This window comes from Indicator indicator, chromosome 1 (genome assembly GCF_027791375.1).
Source record: "Indicator indicator isolate 239-I01 chromosome 1, UM_Iind_1.1, whole genome shotgun sequence".
Taxonomy (NCBI): domain Eukaryota; kingdom Metazoa; phylum Chordata; class Aves; order Piciformes; family Indicatoridae; genus Indicator; species Indicator indicator.
Window position 1 is genome coordinate 85,494,998 of NC_072010.1, and position 20,266 is coordinate 85,515,263.

At 40.7% G+C, this 20,266-nt stretch overlaps 1 protein-coding gene across 1 annotated transcript; it reads right to left on the bottom strand.

Annotated features, from left to right (window-relative positions):
- Positions 1-910: 910 nt before the first annotated feature.
- On the bottom strand, positions 911-20,250 carry CEP97 (centrosomal protein 97). Its single transcript, XM_054385485.1, has 11 exons — positions 19,926-20,250; positions 16,288-16,430; positions 14,431-14,589; positions 13,365-13,466; positions 12,689-12,802; positions 9,909-10,075; positions 8,710-8,874; positions 6,748-6,881; positions 4,462-5,200; positions 2,637-2,712; positions 911-1,627 (listed from the first exon to the last, which is right to left on the bottom strand). Exons 1-11 carry the CDS (start codon positions 20,248-20,250, stop codon positions 911-913), a joined length of 2,841 nt encoding a protein of 946 aa, XP_054241460.1.
- Positions 20,251-20,266: the final 16 nt, after the last annotated feature.

Sequence of the window (20,266 nt, forward strand, 5' to 3'; positions counted from 1 at the left end):
GTTGTGATCCATCAAATGCACTAATGTCAAAGCCATGAAGATCCAAATCCCACAGTAACATCAGCATCCTTGTAGAAGGAAAACACATCATCAAGTCTGCTGCTATTAACCCAGCAGTGCAGTCTTGGAAATGATGTTCACAAATCACATGCCCTTCTGCAATTCTTATTTTAGTAAAGGCTGCAACTGGTTCCACTTTGAGCCTTACCTGAGAAAATAGGGGTGTTTAACCCCAGGGCAAACAAAGGTCAAAGCCTGTTTGAAGCTCCTTATGGTCTCACTCCTGTAAGTCCTTATTTCAGGATGTGTAAATTAGCTAATTCCTAGCCAGCAGCTTCAAGTAAATGACAAAAAAGAAGCCACTGACTTGGATATTGATTTAATGGAATGCTTCTTTGAAACACTGACCAAGCTACTCTTGTTAAAGTCAGAAGAAGTCTGAAAGGCAACTTGCTTTCGTATTTCTCATCAGGCTGTATCCCTACACATATACACTACCTGTACTGACTCTGTTTTTTCCCACATTCCCTTCTCTTTGCAAAGCAAGAGCTCTGCTTTTAGAGAAAATAAAAAACACCTTAAAGACTTATAACACATTCATCAAAGTGAATTTACAAAAAACATCATCACCTTCTCCAACACCTCCAACTAATTTAAAGGAAGCCAGTTATTAGGATATCAGTTTTATGTATGAAAATAAAGTGCATAATGACTGTCACTGAGAGCTTTACTGATTTCAGGTTAGCAGAGTTAGTGTCAGTCCTCAGCAACATCAGTAAAATACTAATTAAAACATAAATTAGTAACATGAGTCAAAAATCTGCAACAACACCCATGAAAAATAAGTTTTATACCAATGGGCAAAAGAAAGAATGGAAAGTGGAATGGAATCCCTTGTCCTTTGAGCCTGTTATACAGCTATCCCAACATGCAGCACCTGGAATGAAGAATCACAGTCTGTCTGCTTCCCTTCTACTATTCCTGAATTCAGTTTGCAGCTTTCTGCTGTCTGGCTGATTTCACCTCGGGCAGGGGAAGATGTATTTTGAGGGAGATCTACAGGGACACTGTCAGACAAAGAATCTTGGCTTCCTGCTGAAACAGCAGTTTGCGGCCAGTTGCCCTCGGTTTCATCATTGCAGTTTGCTCCTTCATCAGCCTCCTCCAGCTGTTGAACAGATTCCAAATACTGCTGTATTAGACTGTTGTCCTGCTCGTTGCTAGAGCTCTCTTTACTCTGCCCACATTCCTCACGGCCATTCTCCATATCTGAAGAATCTGCTGAAACAGAATTGTCACACTGTTTGACAGTTTCCACAGAAAGAGAGCTCTCAGTTCCTTCCACTAAGCTCTTTTCAGAGCTACTCAAGTCACCAGCATGAGTCTGATCAGCCATGGAAGAATGAAAGCCAGAATCTGGGTACTGCAACAAAGACTTTTCCTGAAGAACATCACTAGATGGAGCTAACCAAGCAGAACTAACATCTGCTGGTGTTTCTTGCTCAAGGGTGGGTGATCGAATAGATGGTTCGGATGGACAGAAAATACCGGCTGAAGGGATTCCAGGTTGCCAAGTGGCACCTAAACTTTGTGTCACTGACAGCTGCCATTGTTGAAGGGATTGAACCTGTAAAGTATAGAGAAAAATTTCATTAGGAAATGCAGCTAAGAAAGTACTTGGACATTCATAGAATGGTTTGGGTTGGAAGGGACCTTCAAGATCATCCAGTTCCAACCTGCCTGCCATGGCCCGGGACACCTCCCACTAGACCAGGTTGCTAAAGGCCTCATCCAACCCGGTCTTGAACACCTCCAGAGAAGGAACATCCACGACTTTCCTGGGCAACTTGTTTCAGTGTCACACCACCCTCACTGTAAAGAATTTCTTTCAAATATCCAGTCTAAATCTACCCTCCTCTATCTTCAATCTTTTTGGATTATTTCTTGCAATCAGCAACAAAGCTCTAGTACAAAATTTAAGACTGAGTGAACCAACAAAAGATTTGCTACGCCTCTAAGGAAAATATATTCTTCCCACTGTTACATAATGGCTTTTAAACCCAGATGCTCAACACTGACAGAGAACACAAACCTCTCAGTGCAAGTACCTGAAGAAAAAGTAATCTACTCTTAAAAACAGAAAATATGGGGAATCTTTATGAAATAACCTGTGATTAAGAAAACTGGAGGACTTGGTTTTGGAAGAACAGCTTACCAAAAGATGCATTAATAACTTTTCTACCTTACAAGCGAGTTGCTCGCAAACAACACAGACTGACACTATTTAATTTGCCTTGAGCATCTAGCAGTCACATCATTCTTCACACTTCTGCTGAGTTTGTATAGCTTCCCTTGCATTTTGTCCTCCTCCTCACAACAGGCTATAATTTAGCCTTTTGTGACAAAACCAATTGTTCTTGTACTAACACTTTGGAATGTTATTTTCCCCAAGAACACCAGTACAGCAAACAGCACAGCAATTAGATTCTAATAAGCCACCCTAGTCACCACTGGGAAAAAAAAAAAAAAAAAGAAAGGAACCATACTGACTATTTTTTCATGACCTACACTATGAAATAATGCCTTTTGAATTCATGTGTTAAACAGAAAAAAATGAAAGGACTAGAACTATTTACCTGGTTCCAAAGAAATCTGACAGCTTCCTCCTGTACAAGCCTCTGAATCTTATCTTCTTCTCTTTCTTTTCTTAATCTGCAAGAACACACATCCAAATTTATGTCAGCTTAACTAAGCAACATTTAGGTAACAAGAACCATAAAAATGCCAACTTATATAGCAGTACTCTTGAAAGATAGAACAGATTCCAATATTAAGACATTAGTGCAGTCTGGCTTGCTGTCAATATCCAGCTCCTGACTTCAGGTTTCTTTTTCAGAGTTACATTAAGATTCAGCTTCCTTCTGCTGCAGCACTGACTTGTGATGGGTTGTTGTGTTTTTTTTTGTAAACTGAATTCAAGCTCTTCACTTTACATAAATGTGCTGCTTTTTCCTGCACAGAAAAAGACCCCAACAAAATAGTGCTCCTTCATTTCAAATTATGCACTCCCCAACCAATATCACTTGGATGTAACTATGACGTGTAAGCAGTGGAAGTTTCTAGAGGTTCACTGGGGCTTCAGCTGGATTCATAGAACTTTTTGACACTTGTGATAGCAAAAAGTCTGTCAGACTGCCAGTTCCTAAGCTGATCCAGAAGCGTATTAACTAAATCTGCAATTTCTGTCTTAGAAATAAATTAAGGAACTTTGATAATGATCTCCTCCAAATATAGATTTATAGGATCTAAAAAAGAACCCCAGAGACAAGCACAGAACTGCATTTTTAAATTGCATCATGCAAGGAAGAGTGAATTCTGCTTTTCACTCTCTAATTGCCAGGAGAAAAGTGAAAAAAATCCCACACTTCACAATTTCTATTTTGGTTATGCAGTGAAATGTGCAAGTCCTGCAAAGAAGGGAACAGAGAAATGTCCTCTAGCCCAACCTACTCATGGAAAGCACCTTGAGAGTATGAACAGCTATGGGCATCACTGTGCTTATCTTACAAGAAGAAATTCTCCACTATCATTAAAATTTGATAATGCTAATGCTAGGTTCCCCTGTGAGCAGTGATCTCAAGACCCATTTATACCTCTTCTGAAAAATCCTACAACAATCACAGAATGGTAGGGTTTGGAAGGGATCTCTGGAAATCATCCAGTGCAACCCCCCATCAAAGCAGGATCACCTGAAGAAGGTCACACAGGAACATGCCCAGGTGGGTTTTATAAGTCTCCAGAGATGGAGACTCCAGCACCTCTCTAGACAGTTCCAGTCCTCTGCAGGAACCCTCAAATGAAAGAAGTTTAGAAGGAACCTCTTATGATCAAGCTTGTTCCCTTGTTCTGTCACTAAGCACCACTGATAAAAACCTGGTCCCATCCTCCTGACACCTCCTTTTAAGTACTGATAAGCATTGATGACATTCCCCACCTCAGACTTCTGTTGTCCAGACTAAAAGACCCAATTCCCTCAGTCTTTCCTCATCAGAGAGATGTACCCTCTCCAGCAATTCCCAGTCCTTCTTGAACCAGGGAGCCCAGAACTGGACAAAGTACTCCAGATGTGGTCTCACCAGGGCAGAACAGATGGGGGGAAGAACCTCCCTCAACTTGCTTGCCACACTCTTCTTGGCACCCTACAATGCCATTGGCCTTCTTGGCCACAAAGGCACATTGCTGGCTCACGGTCATTCTCCTGTCCACCAGCACTCCTAGGTCCTTTTCCCCAGAGCTGCTGTCCAACAGATCAGCCCCCAAACTGTACTGATCCATGGGGCTGTTCATCCCCAGATGCAGAACTTCAAATGAAATTCAGTAAGGGCAAGTATGATTTCTCCCCATAAGAACAATGGTTATATTCATTCAGATTTGAAAATACAGAGCATGACCTCAACTTACTTTTCTATTTCACTGTTTAAGCAGATGATGTGCTCCTGCATTCTTTTTAGCCGGATTTCATACCGCACCTCCTTAGCTCGGGGATGGTAGTTCCTCGTGTAAAATCCTCTCCAGCAGGCTTGAAGCTTGATGGCTGCTTTACTCATTCTTTGCAGAGCAGCTGTGCCTTGATCAACACCAACTAATGAAGAAGAACTTTCTCCTTTCTTCTGGTCAGGACAACAAATTGTTGGTCCTGATTCAGCACCTACTGAGGCACTGGGGTGACTACAAGGAACTTGGTCTTCAGAGGATGCTGAACAGTTGCTGGTCAGGCTAGCTGTTTCTGGATCAGAAGGTGGCAATGGCATACTCTCTTTGATATTCTCTTGAGGTTCCACACTTCTCACTACTTTGTTTGACTGCTCTCTTGCAACACATGAAGCTTCTTGTTTGTTAGCTGTTCCTCCACTATTAGTATCTCTCACACATTTGACCACTGTATCATCATCATCTTCTAGGCCCAAACTGATTTCATGGAGCTTCAGATCTGAAGTAGGAGACAATCTTGAAGCAACTGGCATGAAAGTAGACTCTGAGGATAAAAGGCTGCTGTTTAGTTTGTCTTCATCTGTCTGTATATCTTCAAGGTATAGCTCCTTGTGAAAACTTCTTTCAGGAAGAAAAGAGTTTTTTGCTGCATAGGAATGATCATCATTGGCACTTGGTCCAACCCAAGAATTCTTCTGGATGATAGGTTCTAGACAAGCAGAAAAAACACATTCAAAAGTCTTGTAGTATTTAAATGACATATCCTCATTTCATTCATAGGATCATAACTTTGGATAGCTAGAACCTGAGTGTGTTAGAAGGTATAACATGCTAGTCACGACAAGCTTTATCTCTAGATAACAATAAGGACAATAACAATTTATCACAAAAACAATTTATCACAATAACATCCACAAACTCAGCAAATATTTGGTACAGCAAATTGTACAACCTGCCTCTTCCCCTGGAGAAGTTACACTTTTTAATCAGATGGAGCACCCATAGAATCATAGGATAGTTTGGATTGGAAGGGACTTTAATCTAGTTCCAACTCCCCTGCCATGGGCAGGGGCACCTTCCACTGACCAGGTTGCTCAAGGCCCCATCCAGCCTGGCCTTGCAACATCTCCAGGGTTGAAGTGTCCACAACCTCCCTATGCAACCTGTTCCAGTGTCTCACCATGCTCACTGTAAAGAAGTTCTTCCTAATATCCATCCTAAATCTCCCCTCTTCCAGCTTAAATCTGTTCCCCCTTATTCTATCAACACAGGCCCTTGTAAAATGCCCCTCTCCAGGTTTTTTGTAGGCTCCCTTCAGGTACTAGAAGGCATCTATAAGGTCTTCCCAGAGTCCTCTCTTCTCATTACTTCAAAATAACAACTCTCTAGTTCATTGTATTGTGTTTTCCACCTAAAAACCTCAGTAACATGTCAAGACAGGAAATAGGCATGGAATTTTTAGAAAACAAAGTATAACTGTGGTGCATCAAGGAAAGTGTGTCCAGTTTAAGAAGGTTCTCCTCCCCTTCTACTACGCCCTGGCAGGACTACACCAGGAATATTTTATCTAATGTCAGGCTCCCCAACTCAGAAGAGACAGGGATCTACCAGAGAGAGTCCAACAGAGGCTACGAGGATGATGAAGGGACTGGAACACGTCTGATGAGGAAAGGCTGAGAGACCTGGGCCTGTTTAGCCTGGAGAAGAGAAAACTGAGAGGAGATCTTATTAGTGTCTATAAATACCTTAAGGGTGGGTGTCAAGAGGAAGGGGCCAGTCTCCTTCTGTTGGTGCCCAATAATAGGGCAAGAGGCAATGGATACAAACTAGAACACAGGAAGTTCAACCTTAAGATGAGGAGGAACTTCTTTGCTGTGATGGTGCTGGAGCACTGCACCAGGCTGCCCAGAGAAGTTGTGAATCCTCCTTCTCTGGAGGCTTTCCAAACCTGCCTGGACACATTCCTGTGTGACTTGCCCGAGGTGAACCTGCTTTGGCAGAAGGGTTGGACTCTATCATCTCCACAGGTCCCTTCCAACCCCTACCATTCTATGATTCTGTGAGTCAGTTGAAAAATCTCAACAAAACAAAACAAAAAAAACAACCCAAAACACAAAAGACCCCCCAAACTTTAAAACGAAACAAAATTTAATCAAAGAGAATAACAGGGCCTTGTTCTTAAATTCTCTCCACAAAATTATTCATGTTAAAAAAAAAATTCTCCAGTTAGATCACAGGTGCAGATTAGCTTCTTACCACTTTCAAGAACTATCTGTGGTGGCTGGGCTGGACTGCTGTGTTCGTAAGTAACTGGTGGTGTTTTGTTGGGAGTAGAAGATGTAGGCAGTCCTTCATTTTGGTTTTCATGCATCAGCTGCCTCTGGTGGAGTCTAAGCACAAAATTCCAACAGAATTTATATTTCTTTTAAACTTTTCTGATACAGAAGACATCTAAAAGAAACTATTTACTACGTTAAAGGAAACAACTGACCATTCTAAACAAGAAGCTAGTTATGCAGATCCCTACACCTACAAGACACTAACAGAACTACTCACAAAGTAGGGGGTTGCACAGACTGCTCTCATTTCCCTTCCTCCTGCCCCTCTGTCTTCATTACATGCACATGTATAAAAAAAAAACTATGAAAAAAATGCAATGTGCAACTCTCATGACAGACTGAAAACCACCGAGTATTTCTAAACGTGAGGAAGGGATGCATATATTTTAAAGGTCTACTGCAAGATACATCTTGCTTGTATGCACAGAGAAGTTTGAGGAATGGAAGGAATGTCTTTTTATGTTCAAAAACAATTTAGAGGGTTTCCTTGTTATTAAAGGGACAAAGTCCTAACACCAATCAACACACATGGCTGCAAACATGACATCATCCTTGACAAACTCAGAAAACACACAGGGGGGTTCAGTCCAGCTAAATTCAAAGATTGTGAAGTAGAGGTCAGAAGTCAAACTGCCTTACATAAATCATATGTTTGTGTGCATATTTATGACTAGGGATTTTGCTGGGTTTGTGTTCCTAGTGAAGGTTTTTTCAGATGGTTGCAGGGGAGAGAGTTTTCAGATAGTTTGTTTTGGCAGGGATTTTTTTGTTTGGTTGGAGCTTTTTGTGGTTTTTTGTTGTTCGCATTTGTTTTTGTTTTAATTTTTATTGTTTTATTAAAGAGTTATATTTTGCAAGCCAACTTCCTGAATTTTCCCCAGAAATATCATGTTAGTGTCAGAACGCTTAGAAAGGCTTTTGTTGTACCTTCTCCCGTGAAATGGCCCTAACACCTCTGTAATTTCCTCCTGGAGATCAATCTATGCTGACAAAGTATGCAGTAGCTCCTTCCAGATGCTCCCAAATTTCCAGCCCTTTTGCTTACCACAACACTTTTGTTGTCCAACTTTCTACCCACACTATGCCACTATGTAAAGCCTGCTCTTTTCAGCTGTCTTTTGCTCTCATCTTTGTAAAAAAAAAAAAAAAAAAAAAAAATTGCTAAGAGATCCTGGAGAAGAGGAATCCTGTCACATTTAAGCTTTTCATCTGGATTAGTTCATATTTCATGAGAGGAAAGTGCCTCATGGTAACTCTTCTCCTGTACTTGCATAGATCTTAGCAAAACAGCTACCGCTGGCAGAACCAGCAGTGTTCTAGAGGTTTCTGCTGACAGACCCAAGCTATCGCATGCAGAGATCATCAAACAGGAACAGTGTCCTTCAAAGGACAACCTTAAAACCAAGACAAAACAAACTGACAACAAAAACAAGAGGCTAATACATGAGTGTACCACAATAGAATAGATAATTAGAACAGAAGTTAATCTGAGGTCCTTATAGAGATTTTCCTCACTTCAACAATAGCAACAACAGCAAATAGTAAGTAGGGTCATTTTTTTAGTTTAAATAAGTAGTTTATTTTACTCGCAGTCCCAACAATAAATCTCCTTCAATGTCCTACAGAGCAGAGACTGAAAACCATGGAGAATTTGCCTGTAGATAGTTCAGCAAACATGAAAACAATCCTCCTGCTACTGTCTTCCTTCTCATTCCTCTCTAGGACACATACTGTACCTCCACTACTCTGCCCATCTCCACCCCTCACTGCTGCTTTGAAATTTTTAAAAAGGAAATTTTCATTATATGCCTTATTATTTGTTAGATATAGTATGTTCACAATTACAGTCTCTAACAAGAGAGAAACAAGAAGTTCTCACCTCTGCTTACTCAGGATTTTTTCCAATTTGGCATCCTCTTCAGTCTGGAGACCATATGTAGATATAAGAGGACAAACAGTGGCCAAATACTGGACTAGCTGAACATGTTGTCCAGGTCGATATGATCTTCCTTTGCCTTGACTGTAGAGCCATTCTGCTTTCAAACTGTTGGGAAGGGTGAAAATGGTCACCATTAATGCATGGCATTAATCCCCTAGCTCTGCTTTGATTACTCTTTTTCTAGTGGGTACATAAGAGTTCATCTACAAATCTAATCAAAACCTGGAACACACACAGTGCCCAGAGGAACTGGAGATTTCATCACCAGAATACTGATTCCCTCACATATACATCAGTGAAATACCAAAACTCTGACCAAAACTGCAGAGTCTCTGCTTGAGCTGTGTGCAGTCTTTGAGAACTGAAAACACGTTTGTGTCAATGACTTTGCTGACACAGCTTTCACAAAAACAGGAAAGTTCACACAAACATGCAGAACAGGCACAGAGCAAATCTTGCTGAAAGTATTCAGTGATTTAAATCTGTTTTTAAATTAAATGCTGTTCACTCTGAGAACGTTTAATATATCTATACACAATAATACAGTTCATAGAATCACTTAGGTTGGAAAAGACCTTCAAGATCTTCAAATCCAACCACTAACCCTACTCTAATAAGTCCACCACTAAGCCGTATGTCCAAGCACCACATCTACATGTCTTTTGAACACATCCTGGGGTGTCGAATTGATAGGAAAAAAGAGCCAAATCTGGAAATACCATAGAAATCTGGAAACGCAAATCAGGCTCTTTATAAAAGTATGCATTTGAGCTTCTCTTGAGAGAAAAGCTTTGATATCTGCTAATTTCCTCATCCTGCAAAGCCAAAGAGGCTGTAAGCTTAGAAGAGGTAACAGACCATTGATAGATTGCTACAACAGCTTTTGCTTTGTAAAGTGCTACTCTGAAGTTGACCAACGAAACAAAAACTTAATACTTCTACTTAAATAAACTTACATAACAATTCCTGTGTAATAGATGAAAACTTCAGCAATTGGCCTGTATCTTATATTCCATTAGCCATACAAACAAAATTTCAGATCATTACCACTTCTCCATCTGTTAATTATATAAAAATGCAATTGCAGCTTAGTCAAACTTTATTTAGTAATTTTAAGAGATTTAATACTATTATGTCACCTTTCCTTCTGAGAAATCAGATATCCGTCAAGAACTTTAAGGTTCAGACACCAACTGACAATATATGGCCTGTAGTCAAAGCCAGGGATAGAAGGTGTGGCCAGCACACAAGGATTGTTCATGATTGACAACTGTTCCAGCTGATGAAGAGAGGCCAGGAAAGAAACCTTGGAAAGACAAGACATATTTGTAAACTGTGCAGAACCCATTAAATGCTTACAAAATGCCCCATATTTCTCCTGGTTACAGCTAGACATCTCACACAAAACAACATAACTATAAATACACTGAAAATCACATTTGCTTTTGAACGTTAACATCTTCAAAGGACCTTCAATCAAATACTGCCACGTTTTTCTACAGATTTATAGAATGGTTCATGTTGGACGGGACCATAATGCTTGAGAAAGTGTGGCTGGAGAGCTGCCTGGCAGAAAGAATGGGCAACTGAATATGAGCAAGCAGTGTGCCCAGGTGGCTGGAAAAGCCAATGGCATCCTGGCTTGCATCAGAAATGCTGCGTCCAGCAGGAGTAGGGGGGTGATTGTCCCCTTGTACTCTGCTCTGGTGAGGCCACACCTTGAGTATTGTATCCAGTTTTGGGCACCTCAATACAGGTACTGGAGTGAGTGCAGAGGAAGGTAACAAAGCTGTGAAGGGCCTGGAAAATAAATCTTATGAAAAGCAACTGAAGAAGCTGGGGCTGTTTAGTTTGAAAAAGGGGAGGTTGAGGGGAAACCTCATGGCTCTCTACAACTACCTGAAAGGACATTGTGGAGAGGCTGGTGCTGGTCTCTTCTCACAGGTAATTAGTGATAGAACAAGAGAGAATGGCCTACAGCTACAACTGGTAAGTTTAGACTGGACATTAGTAAAAAAAATATTCACAGAAAGAGTGGTCAGGCATTGGAATGTGCTGCCCATGGAGGTGGTTGAGTTACCAACCCTGGATGTGTTTAAAGGTTGTTTAGACGTGATGCTTGGGAATATGGTTTAGGGGTGACCCTTGTAGAGTAGGGTTATCGGTTGGACTTGGTGATCTTCAGGGTCTTTTCCAACCTGAATGTTTCTGTGATAAAGATCACCTAGTTCTAATCCCCCTGCCATGGGCAGGGACACCCCACACTAGACCTGGTTGTTCAAGGCCCCATCCAACCTGGCCTTGAATACCTCCAGAGAGCAGGCATCCATGACCTCCCTGGGCAACCTGTTCCAGCATCTCACAACCCTCTATACTATAGAGACTATAAAGAATTTCTTCCTAATATCCAGTCTAAATATGGCCCCCCCAAGCTTCAGTCCATTCTCTCTCATCCTATCACTACAAGCCCTTGTAAATTGTCTAAATACTATAGCCCTTGGAAAGTATTAGCTTCTCTTCAAATATGGGAATGGGGATTTATGTACAGAAAGGTTTAGTATTTTTATGATTCTAGTTCACTGCAACAAGTGTTGAGGTGTTGAAAAAAAAATTAAAGAAAAGGCAAGCCAAAAAGGTAGAAACATGTCCTGTTTGGAATCACAGAATTTTTAGGGTTGGAAGGGACCTCAAGGATCATCTAGTTCCAACCACCCTGCCATGGGCAGGGACACCTCACAGTAGATCAGGTTGCCCAGAGCCACATTCAGCTTGGTCTTAAAAATTCCAGGGATGGGGCTTCCACCACTTCCCTGTGCAACCTGTTCCAGTGTCTCACCATCCTCATGGTGAAAAACTTCTTCTTCACATCTGATCTCAATCTAACCACTTCTAATTTTGCTCCATTCCCCCTAGTCCTATCACTACCTGCCACCCTAAAAAGTCCCTCCCCAGCTTTCTTGTAGGCCCCCTTCAGATACTGGAAGGCCACAATAAGGTCTCCTCAGAGCCTTCTCTTCTCCAGACTGAATAGCCCCAACTCTCTCAGTCTGTCTCCATAGGACAGGCTCCAACCCCCTGATCATCCTCATGGAAGAGAAATGCAGTATCAAGAAAAGATTTTTCTTCCAAAATGCAAGCACAAATGACAGTTTTGGCTGCTACTTAGATTGAAAAAAAAACCCAAACAATGAAACAATAAAGACAAAACAGGCTTGTTATGATAGGACGAGGGGGAATTCTTTTAAGCTGCAGGAGGGGAGATTTAGACTTGCTATTAGGAAGAAATTATTTACAGTGAAGGTAGTGAGACACTGGAACAGGTTGCCCAGGGAGGTTGTGGATGCCCCCTCCCTGGAGGTGTTCAAGGCCAGGTTGGAGGAGGCTTTGAGCAACCTGGTCTAGTGGAAAATGCCTGTGGCAGTGGGGTTCCAACCCAAACCATTCTATGATTCTGTGAAAAATCATAGGCAGAATATTAGTTTCTCTTATATGTGAGAAACAGAGAAAGTAAGACATGGGTCCAAGAACATCCAGTTGCAGAAAGTGCAACTCAAACCCCTGTTCTAAACAGCAGCTGCAGAAGCCCTCTGCAGCAGTTTTTTCAGCTCATCTTTCAATTTTCAGACAATCATGAAAAGCTCTCTCCGAAATGAGTCCTTCAAGTATACTTTTGATATTGCTGAATAATACAATAACATTTTTAAAAGGGAAAAGAAAAAATCTTTCAAGGATGAATTTTAAAAGCTATGACCTATCTTGTGCAGCTAATGCCAGAATAGATATTACATGTAAACTATTAAAACTTACTTCTATCAACATGAGTGGTTTCAAAAAAGAAAACTCATCCTTAGTTACATCCTCAAAAGAACACTGTTTTCAGCCTACCTAAAGACAAGTTGATACATCTTCTGTATCTTACCTCATTTAAGTCTCTGATTTCATTTTCTGCCAAAGAAAAAACAGTCAGATTCTGAGGTAGGCAAACAGGTGCAGTGCGAAGTGAAGTTATGATATTTCCATGTAGCAAAAGAGTCTATAAAATAAAAATATGATGATGAAGTCTGTTTGATCAAAACTCCCGTAATTTTTTTGTTCAGGAAATACCTGCACAATACACACAAAAGAACTAGAATTAAGGCTTTCTGATATCATCAAAATTATTTTCATTCATTCCAGCAAGGGAGAAATTAATCTTTATACTTCAGATGAAAATCTTCTCATGTTAAAAATGCAGAATTGTAGGCAAAGTGACAAAAAGAAATTGCATTTGGAGACAGATTTTCCTGTGCAGTCTTCATGTTGAAATAGTTAACATTATGGTTTGTCTTGATTCATGACCTGAGACCTATGAAGATCTCACCAGGTTATCTTTATCAAAATCATTAGAATGGTTAGGGAAAATTCACTGACTCAGGCCCTGCAGCTTGAAAATGAGGAAGAGAATTCTTACATACTTCCTCCTAGAAATGATATTAAGTAATTAAAATGCTTTAAGAGCTATTGTTTGAATAATGAATGCTTTAAAAGGCAGCAGTTTTCAAAGTAAATTTATTTATGCAAAGAACATAAAAAAGCAGAGATAAACCAGCATCTACCTTCAGTGATGTCAGCTTGGAGAGATCACCTAATTGAGCTATGTTATTGTCTGACAAATCAAGATGCTGAAGAGACAGACAGGAACTGATTTGTTCAATAGCCTACAAAAATAAAAAAGTCAATTACTCACAGTATCACTTTTTCAGTTCTTAAATAAAATCAGTTATCAGTAACTGTGAATTATTATGAAAACTAAAAAAAACCCAGATAAGTAACCCAAAACCAAGCAATTGTTTTCACACAGTTCCATTATAAAGATGGTAATTCTTTTCCTATTTGGGGATTATTTCTCATGATGATTACATTTTGATACCAAACCCTTTATTTATTCAAAGGAGGTTCTACTCCCATTTTACTCTGCCCTGGTGAGACTACATCTGGAATAGTGTGTACAACTTTGGGCTCCCTCATTCAAGACGGACAAGAAAATACTGGGGAGTCCAACAGAGGCCATGAGAATGATGAAGGGAATTATCTGTCTGATGAGGAAAGGCCAAGAGCCCTGGGGCTGTTTAGCCTGGAGATAAGAAGGCTGAGAAAGATCTTATCAATGTTTACAAGTATCTGGAGGGTGGGTGTCAAGACGATGGGGCCAGTCTCTTTTCAGTAATGCCTGTGTTAGGATGAGGGGCAATGGACAGAAACTGGAACACAGTAAGCTCCACCTCAACATGGAAGAAAAACTTCTTTGACGTGAGGGTGCCAGAGCACCAAAACAGGCTGCCCAGAGAAGTTGTGGAGTCCCCTTCTCTGGTGACTTTCAAGACTCACCTGTACGTGTTCCTGTGTGGCTTGCCCTAGGTGAACCTGCTTACTGCAGAGGGGGTTGGACCTTTGGAGGTCCCTTCCAACCCAGACCATTCTATGATTCTAACCCCTACTATTCTATGATTTCTTGGTAGACAATTCTTGTCCAAAGGTTACCCTTTTCTACTTCATAAACCAGTAGACAACATTCCAACATTTGTTCCAATCAATACCAGAAATATTCAGATTTCTTTGCAGCATTTTCCAAAATTCTGCAACACCAGATTATGGAAAACAGATAAAGACCAAATAACTTACCTTAAGGTTATTTCCTGCCAAGTTCAGCCATTCCAGATGCACCAAATCCTTCAGCCCTTCCACATACCCAATACTATTATGAGGCAAGTTTAGCACCCGGAGCTTAGTCAGTTTTGCTACACCCATCATTCGTACCAAACGATTGTTGGCTACAGAGAGCTGCAATGGACACACAAATACAAGAAACAAAACAAGCTTTCATTTTTAGTGCTTAAAAATTAATCCAACAGGACCTTCTTCAATCTATATACTCCACTTTCAAGCAAATAACACAGACAAAAAAAGCTGTAAGAGCCAGAAAATGACTTATTGATAAAAGAAAGCAGTCTGTAATTCAATCTGCAAACTTAAGAAGAAAGCCTCCTAGCAAATACAGGAGAATGAATGAGGAATTATGCTATATGAAGACAAGATTTTAAAATATTTAAATTGTTTTTAAATCTTAAAAGAATTGCCATATCATTATGCAAATTGTTGCATCATGTCTACTGTAAAAACTTATGTACTGCCACCACCAGATACTAGGAAAAAATTCTTTACAGTTAAGGTGGCGAGACACTGGATCAGATTGCCCAGGGAGGTCATGGATACCCCCTTCCTGGAGATACTGAAAGCCAGGTTGGATGAGGTCTTGAGCAACCTGGTCTAGAGGAAGGTGTCCCTGCCAATGCCAGGAGGGCAGGAACTAGATGATCTTTAAGGTCCCTTCCAACCCAAACCATTCTATGAATATAGTAGAGAACAAAACACATTTCAGATGATTCTTCAAAAAGGTCCTGTACTAGCAGGACTGTTAATCACCAACTTTTTAAAGGATAAGTTGTGATTAGATATACACCTTAATAACATGACCACCAAGCTGGGAGACTAGTGAAAGTTTGTTGTAGCAATAAACTCCATCTCTTCTCTTATCTCAGTTCATTTTGTCTCTAAAAGCTATTAGGTGACTTCAAGTTATCCGGAGACACTTTCAGCTGGATGAAGCGTTGAGCAACCTTGTCTAGTGACAGGTGTCCTTGCCCATGGCATAGGGGTTTGAATTAGATGATCTTTAAGGGTCCATACCAACTCAAGCCATTCTATAATTCCAAGATACTTAACATGCACTTGTACAGCTCTGCCCTGGAGGGATTAACATTGATTTTTGTTCGTTTAACATTGTTGTCACTGGCTTAACATTGCTGTCACTAATCACAGAATGTTACAGGTTGGAAGGGACCTCTGAAGATCATCAAGTCCAACCTAAATATCCTCATGGATTTCAATGGAATGATGCTAGAATTAAAATTAAGAATAAGCACTAGCAACATTAGGGCCTACAGGAGTTGGTATGTTAACAAGACTACACAGATGCCTTGCACTTTTTTTATTTGCCATTTCTATTTTAAGCTATTCCATGTGGCTTTTATTCTTCTCATAAATTAAGGCTACTAAGCCTCTTCCTTTGTGAAGAGTTCTGAAAGCCAAATACAGAAGAGAGTCCTGTAGCTATGTCTGCATGTTACACAGAGGAAAGATTAAACTAAGTTATTTTTAAGGTTACAAAGCTCAAGTATTCAAAAGCTAAGAAGCATTAAAATTTAACAGTGACTACCTGTTCTTACAATACCTCTCGCCATCAGGATTTATTTAATTTTTAGTTATCTAGGTAAGTAACAAAAGAGCCTCTCCCACTACCACCTCCAAAACTAAACTGAAAATAAAGTTTTCTATTTTAGTTAGTCATCATTTATTTTCCTATGAAGACAGTAAATGCTAATTTACTTCAATTACACAATATGGCCTTAAAGTAGAAGGATTGAAATTAGCATCACAGCACCTTTATTTCACAGTAAATTCTATTCAGGTAACACTGACCTGCATCAGATTCCTGCATTTCTCCAAGTGCTCCAATTTAATGATCTGGTTTTTGTCCAAAATCAGAGTGTGAGTATCAGCATCACAGGGTAAGGCTGGACCCAATTTTTGTAATCCTTGACCTGACAAGTTTACTACCAAACCTGAGAAGGAAAAGAAAACCAACCTCAAAGTCAACATAGTCAACGCTTTATATATTGAGAACACACACTGAAAAAGCAAAGCAAGGGAGAAGGATTTGTTTCATAATGCGCAGAGATAATTTGCAAATACAAAATAATTCTATTTTTCATGTAAAACTGAAGCAAATTACTTCAGACTAAGAGGATGAGAGTAACTGGACCAGTTACTAGAAGATATGAATTCCAGGCCCCATCCCAATTAAGAATTCTGGGAAAGTCAGTAATATATCCCCTAAAACAGGAAGCAAAACAAAAAAAAAAAAAAACTAACAAAAACCCCCAAAACAAACAAAAAAACCCAGAAAAACACAGACCAGTAGTTAAAAAGTGCAATACCCAACCTCCCAAATTTCAAAATCCCCCAACCTTTTTAATTTTTAAAGGTTTTCAAGTTTCGAGCACAACTATGTGTAGGAATTATACCTAAATTCCTGTTTATAGACAAACACAAAGCATGTCCAGTACACATTTGTAGGGTCACACTTGACAAACAACAGCAACCACACCTGTCACAAAAAAAAAAAAAAAAAAAAAAAAAAAAGAGAAGGAGTCTGGAAAAAGGTAAGTAGCATTTGTCCTTTTGTCAATGAAAACATGGGAAATCTGATGAGGATGCAAACGTATAAACTTCATCATCCTGCAGAGTTCCAAACACTCTGCCACAGTATTGAATTTTAGGGCACTTAACTCATAAACGTTAAGTGCCCCTGTGATAGTTCTCAGTCAGAGGAAAATAAACAGCCTTGTCATGAACAAGTCCCCCAAAAGCTAGACCATTGAATAAAAACCTACAGTTTTTGCTTCTTCCTTTTCCCCATCTCTATTTCAAAGGAAAAAAATATAACTCTAATCTATTTTGAATGCGCCCTCAAGGTGCAAACTCAAAGCAGAGATTTCAGCTTGTGAAACCAAAACTGACACTTCTCTATTGTTAGAATCTGGATGCTTAAACTTCAGGGAAGAAACAAACTTAAGATTCAGCCCTTCCTTTAAAACTTCCAGTCAGATGTTTTAAGACACATTCCCTTTGAGCAGTCTAGGTGCTGCAAAATCTTATTTTGTGTATTTAAGTATCTTAACTTATTGGGTAGCAAATGTGTCCAAAGTCAGAGCCAAAGACTCCAATCCAGGGCTTCACTGGCCAAACCTTTGAGTGCATGCCACATTGGGATTTTGGTGCTTGTGCCCTCAAACTGTAATGATAGGCTAAGTGTCCCGTATTTTCCAGCAAAGCACCTAGTGAAAAGGGGTGTTTTGACTAGTGAAAAATCAAAACAAAGAACCCATTCATATAGCCATATTACCGTACTAGTTAAATTTGGGGCAGGAGCTAATTGTAAACAGGCTAGCATGGAACACACATTCAAACATTTAATGCAAAAGCTGTTACTACATAAAGCTAACAGAAACCATTTACCATCTACAGGAAACTTGAATCACTAGGTAACCACGGTGACACATGCTAATAATAGTTCTCATATTAAGCCTCCCCTGTGTGCTTTTTACACACTTCCCATTGCTCTTCATTTACTATCTGATCATTAAATAACATTGCCTTTTTCAGCAGCATGTTCCAACAGTGCTCTTACCCTAACATGCACCCCATATTAATATTCTTATATCTTGCAGGCTTCTAGGGTTTAGTTATTCAATGGATGGGGAAAGAAAACACAAAGCAAACAACATTTTCAGTGTATCACTTTGTCAGCTCGAGAATATGCTTTTCAAAGAAATATCTCTGATGACATTTACCATATTTGCATTGCTTTGCAAACCCACAGCCTCTGAAGAGCAGCAATGCAGAGCCAAGAGTAACAGAAACAGTCACACTCCTGGTTTTGCACATTTAGGGAGAAGATACTGCATGTTTCTCACTTTGGGCCATTCTAACCAAAAAGCCAAATTCTGTGTCTGCCCTTTTATCTAAGGGCTTGTAACAAAATTTCACAACTGGCCCATGCCAACCGAAGAGAGAGCTAGAATCCACAGTACAGAATTACAGAGGTAATTTTTCTTCATGCATGAGGTGTCCTGTGCAAACTGCAGCACTCGGTGATTTTACACATGGTTCTTCTGCTTTTCAAGCATTCAGGTACAACACAATTCGATTAACTGTTACTTAACACACACAAGAACTAAAAGGACAAGGACCTGTGAGTCCTAGTAGACAACTGGATGACCACAAGCCAGCAATATGCCCTTGTGTCCTAGAAAGTCAATGGGCTGCATCAAGAGTGTGGCAAGCAGGTCAAGGGATGTCCTCCCCACCTATTCTGCCCTGGTGAGGCCACTTCTGGAGTACTGTGTTTGATCTGGGCTCCCTAGCTCAAGAAGGGCAGGAAACTGATGGAGAGGGTATGGAAAAGGGCTAAAAAGATGCTGAGGGAACATCCCTATTATGAGGAAAGACTGAGAGAATTAGGTCTTTTGACTCTGGAAAACAGAAGATTGAGGGGAGATCTCATCAGTGTTTATCAATACTTAAAGGGTAGGTGCCAGGAGAATGAATGGACCAGTCTTTTTTCAGCAGTGCCCAGTGACAGGACAAGTGGCAACAGGCACCAGCTTGACCATAAGAAGTTGCATCTAAACATGAAGAGGAACTTCTTTAGGGGTGCTGGAGCACTGGAACAGGCTGCCCAGAGAAGTGGTGGAGTCTCCATCTCTGGAAACATTCAAACCCCACCTGGATGTGTTCCTGGGTGACCTTCTTCAAGTGAACCTGCCTTGGCAGTGGGATTGGACTTCATCTCCAGAGATCCCTTCCAATCCCTACCATTCCATGATCTGCAAAGAAACCACATGTCTACAGCATCATCATGCACCTGCTTCCCTACTGATACAAACATCCCAGGAGTCTGTCTCACTATTGTTACTCATCCATGATGCCAGACGTGAGGATTTCACAGAGGTATTAGAGAAGCCTAGGATTCTGGCCCTATCTCAGTTGTCCAGGAGTATCCTTTATCCTTTGTGGACAACTTTAAAATTCAAAGAAGCAAAGGTCCCATGCCAAGGGAGTCTGTTTGTCTCCTCCTTACAATAAGCTGGACATCTTTTAGTTTGCTTGCTTAAGCAAGAAACTCTCTATATACAGCAGAAACTACATACCTTAAGAAAATTAATATAATTTCATATTATAAAGACTAATTGGTATAATACCTTGGGAATGTGACTTCCCTAACGGTACCGAGAAAAACGCTTTAAAATTGTTTATTACTCATTTGGCAACTATGTACATTAAGAGACTGCAGAAGCTCTTAATTTTTGCTCAGGCCTCTACTCACTCACTGATCCTTTAAGCCTTCCAAGACAGACGTGCATTATTATAACCCAATATCCTTTCAGAGGGAGGCAAGAAGCAAGACACTGAACCTTCAAAGGAGGTGTTATCCCCCAAGACCTCTCTGCCCTTCACTGCAGGAAAAGGGGGCCCTATTTTAACTCCTAGTCTACTTTCTACAAGGCTGCGGGCAAACCCCTCCTCAGGAGCCTCGACCAAAGCAGGATGGACAACCCCTCTTAGCGCCCTCCGACCCACGTCCAGAGCCAAAACCGTTGCTGAGCGGCGATTCCCTCTCCTCAGCCCAGGCTGCACGAACAGCCACCTCGCGCTGTCCTGACGGCTTTCAGCCCCACTTGGTGGCTTCAGGTGCCGGCCATACGGGGTGAGAAGCCAAGCCGCCCCCTTATCCCCTAAAAGGAGGTGACGCGCCCTTGCCCCTCCAGAGCCGCCCCAGCCGCCCCTCAGCCGAGCACCCCGCGCCCAACAGGGATCCATCGGGACTTTCGGGACT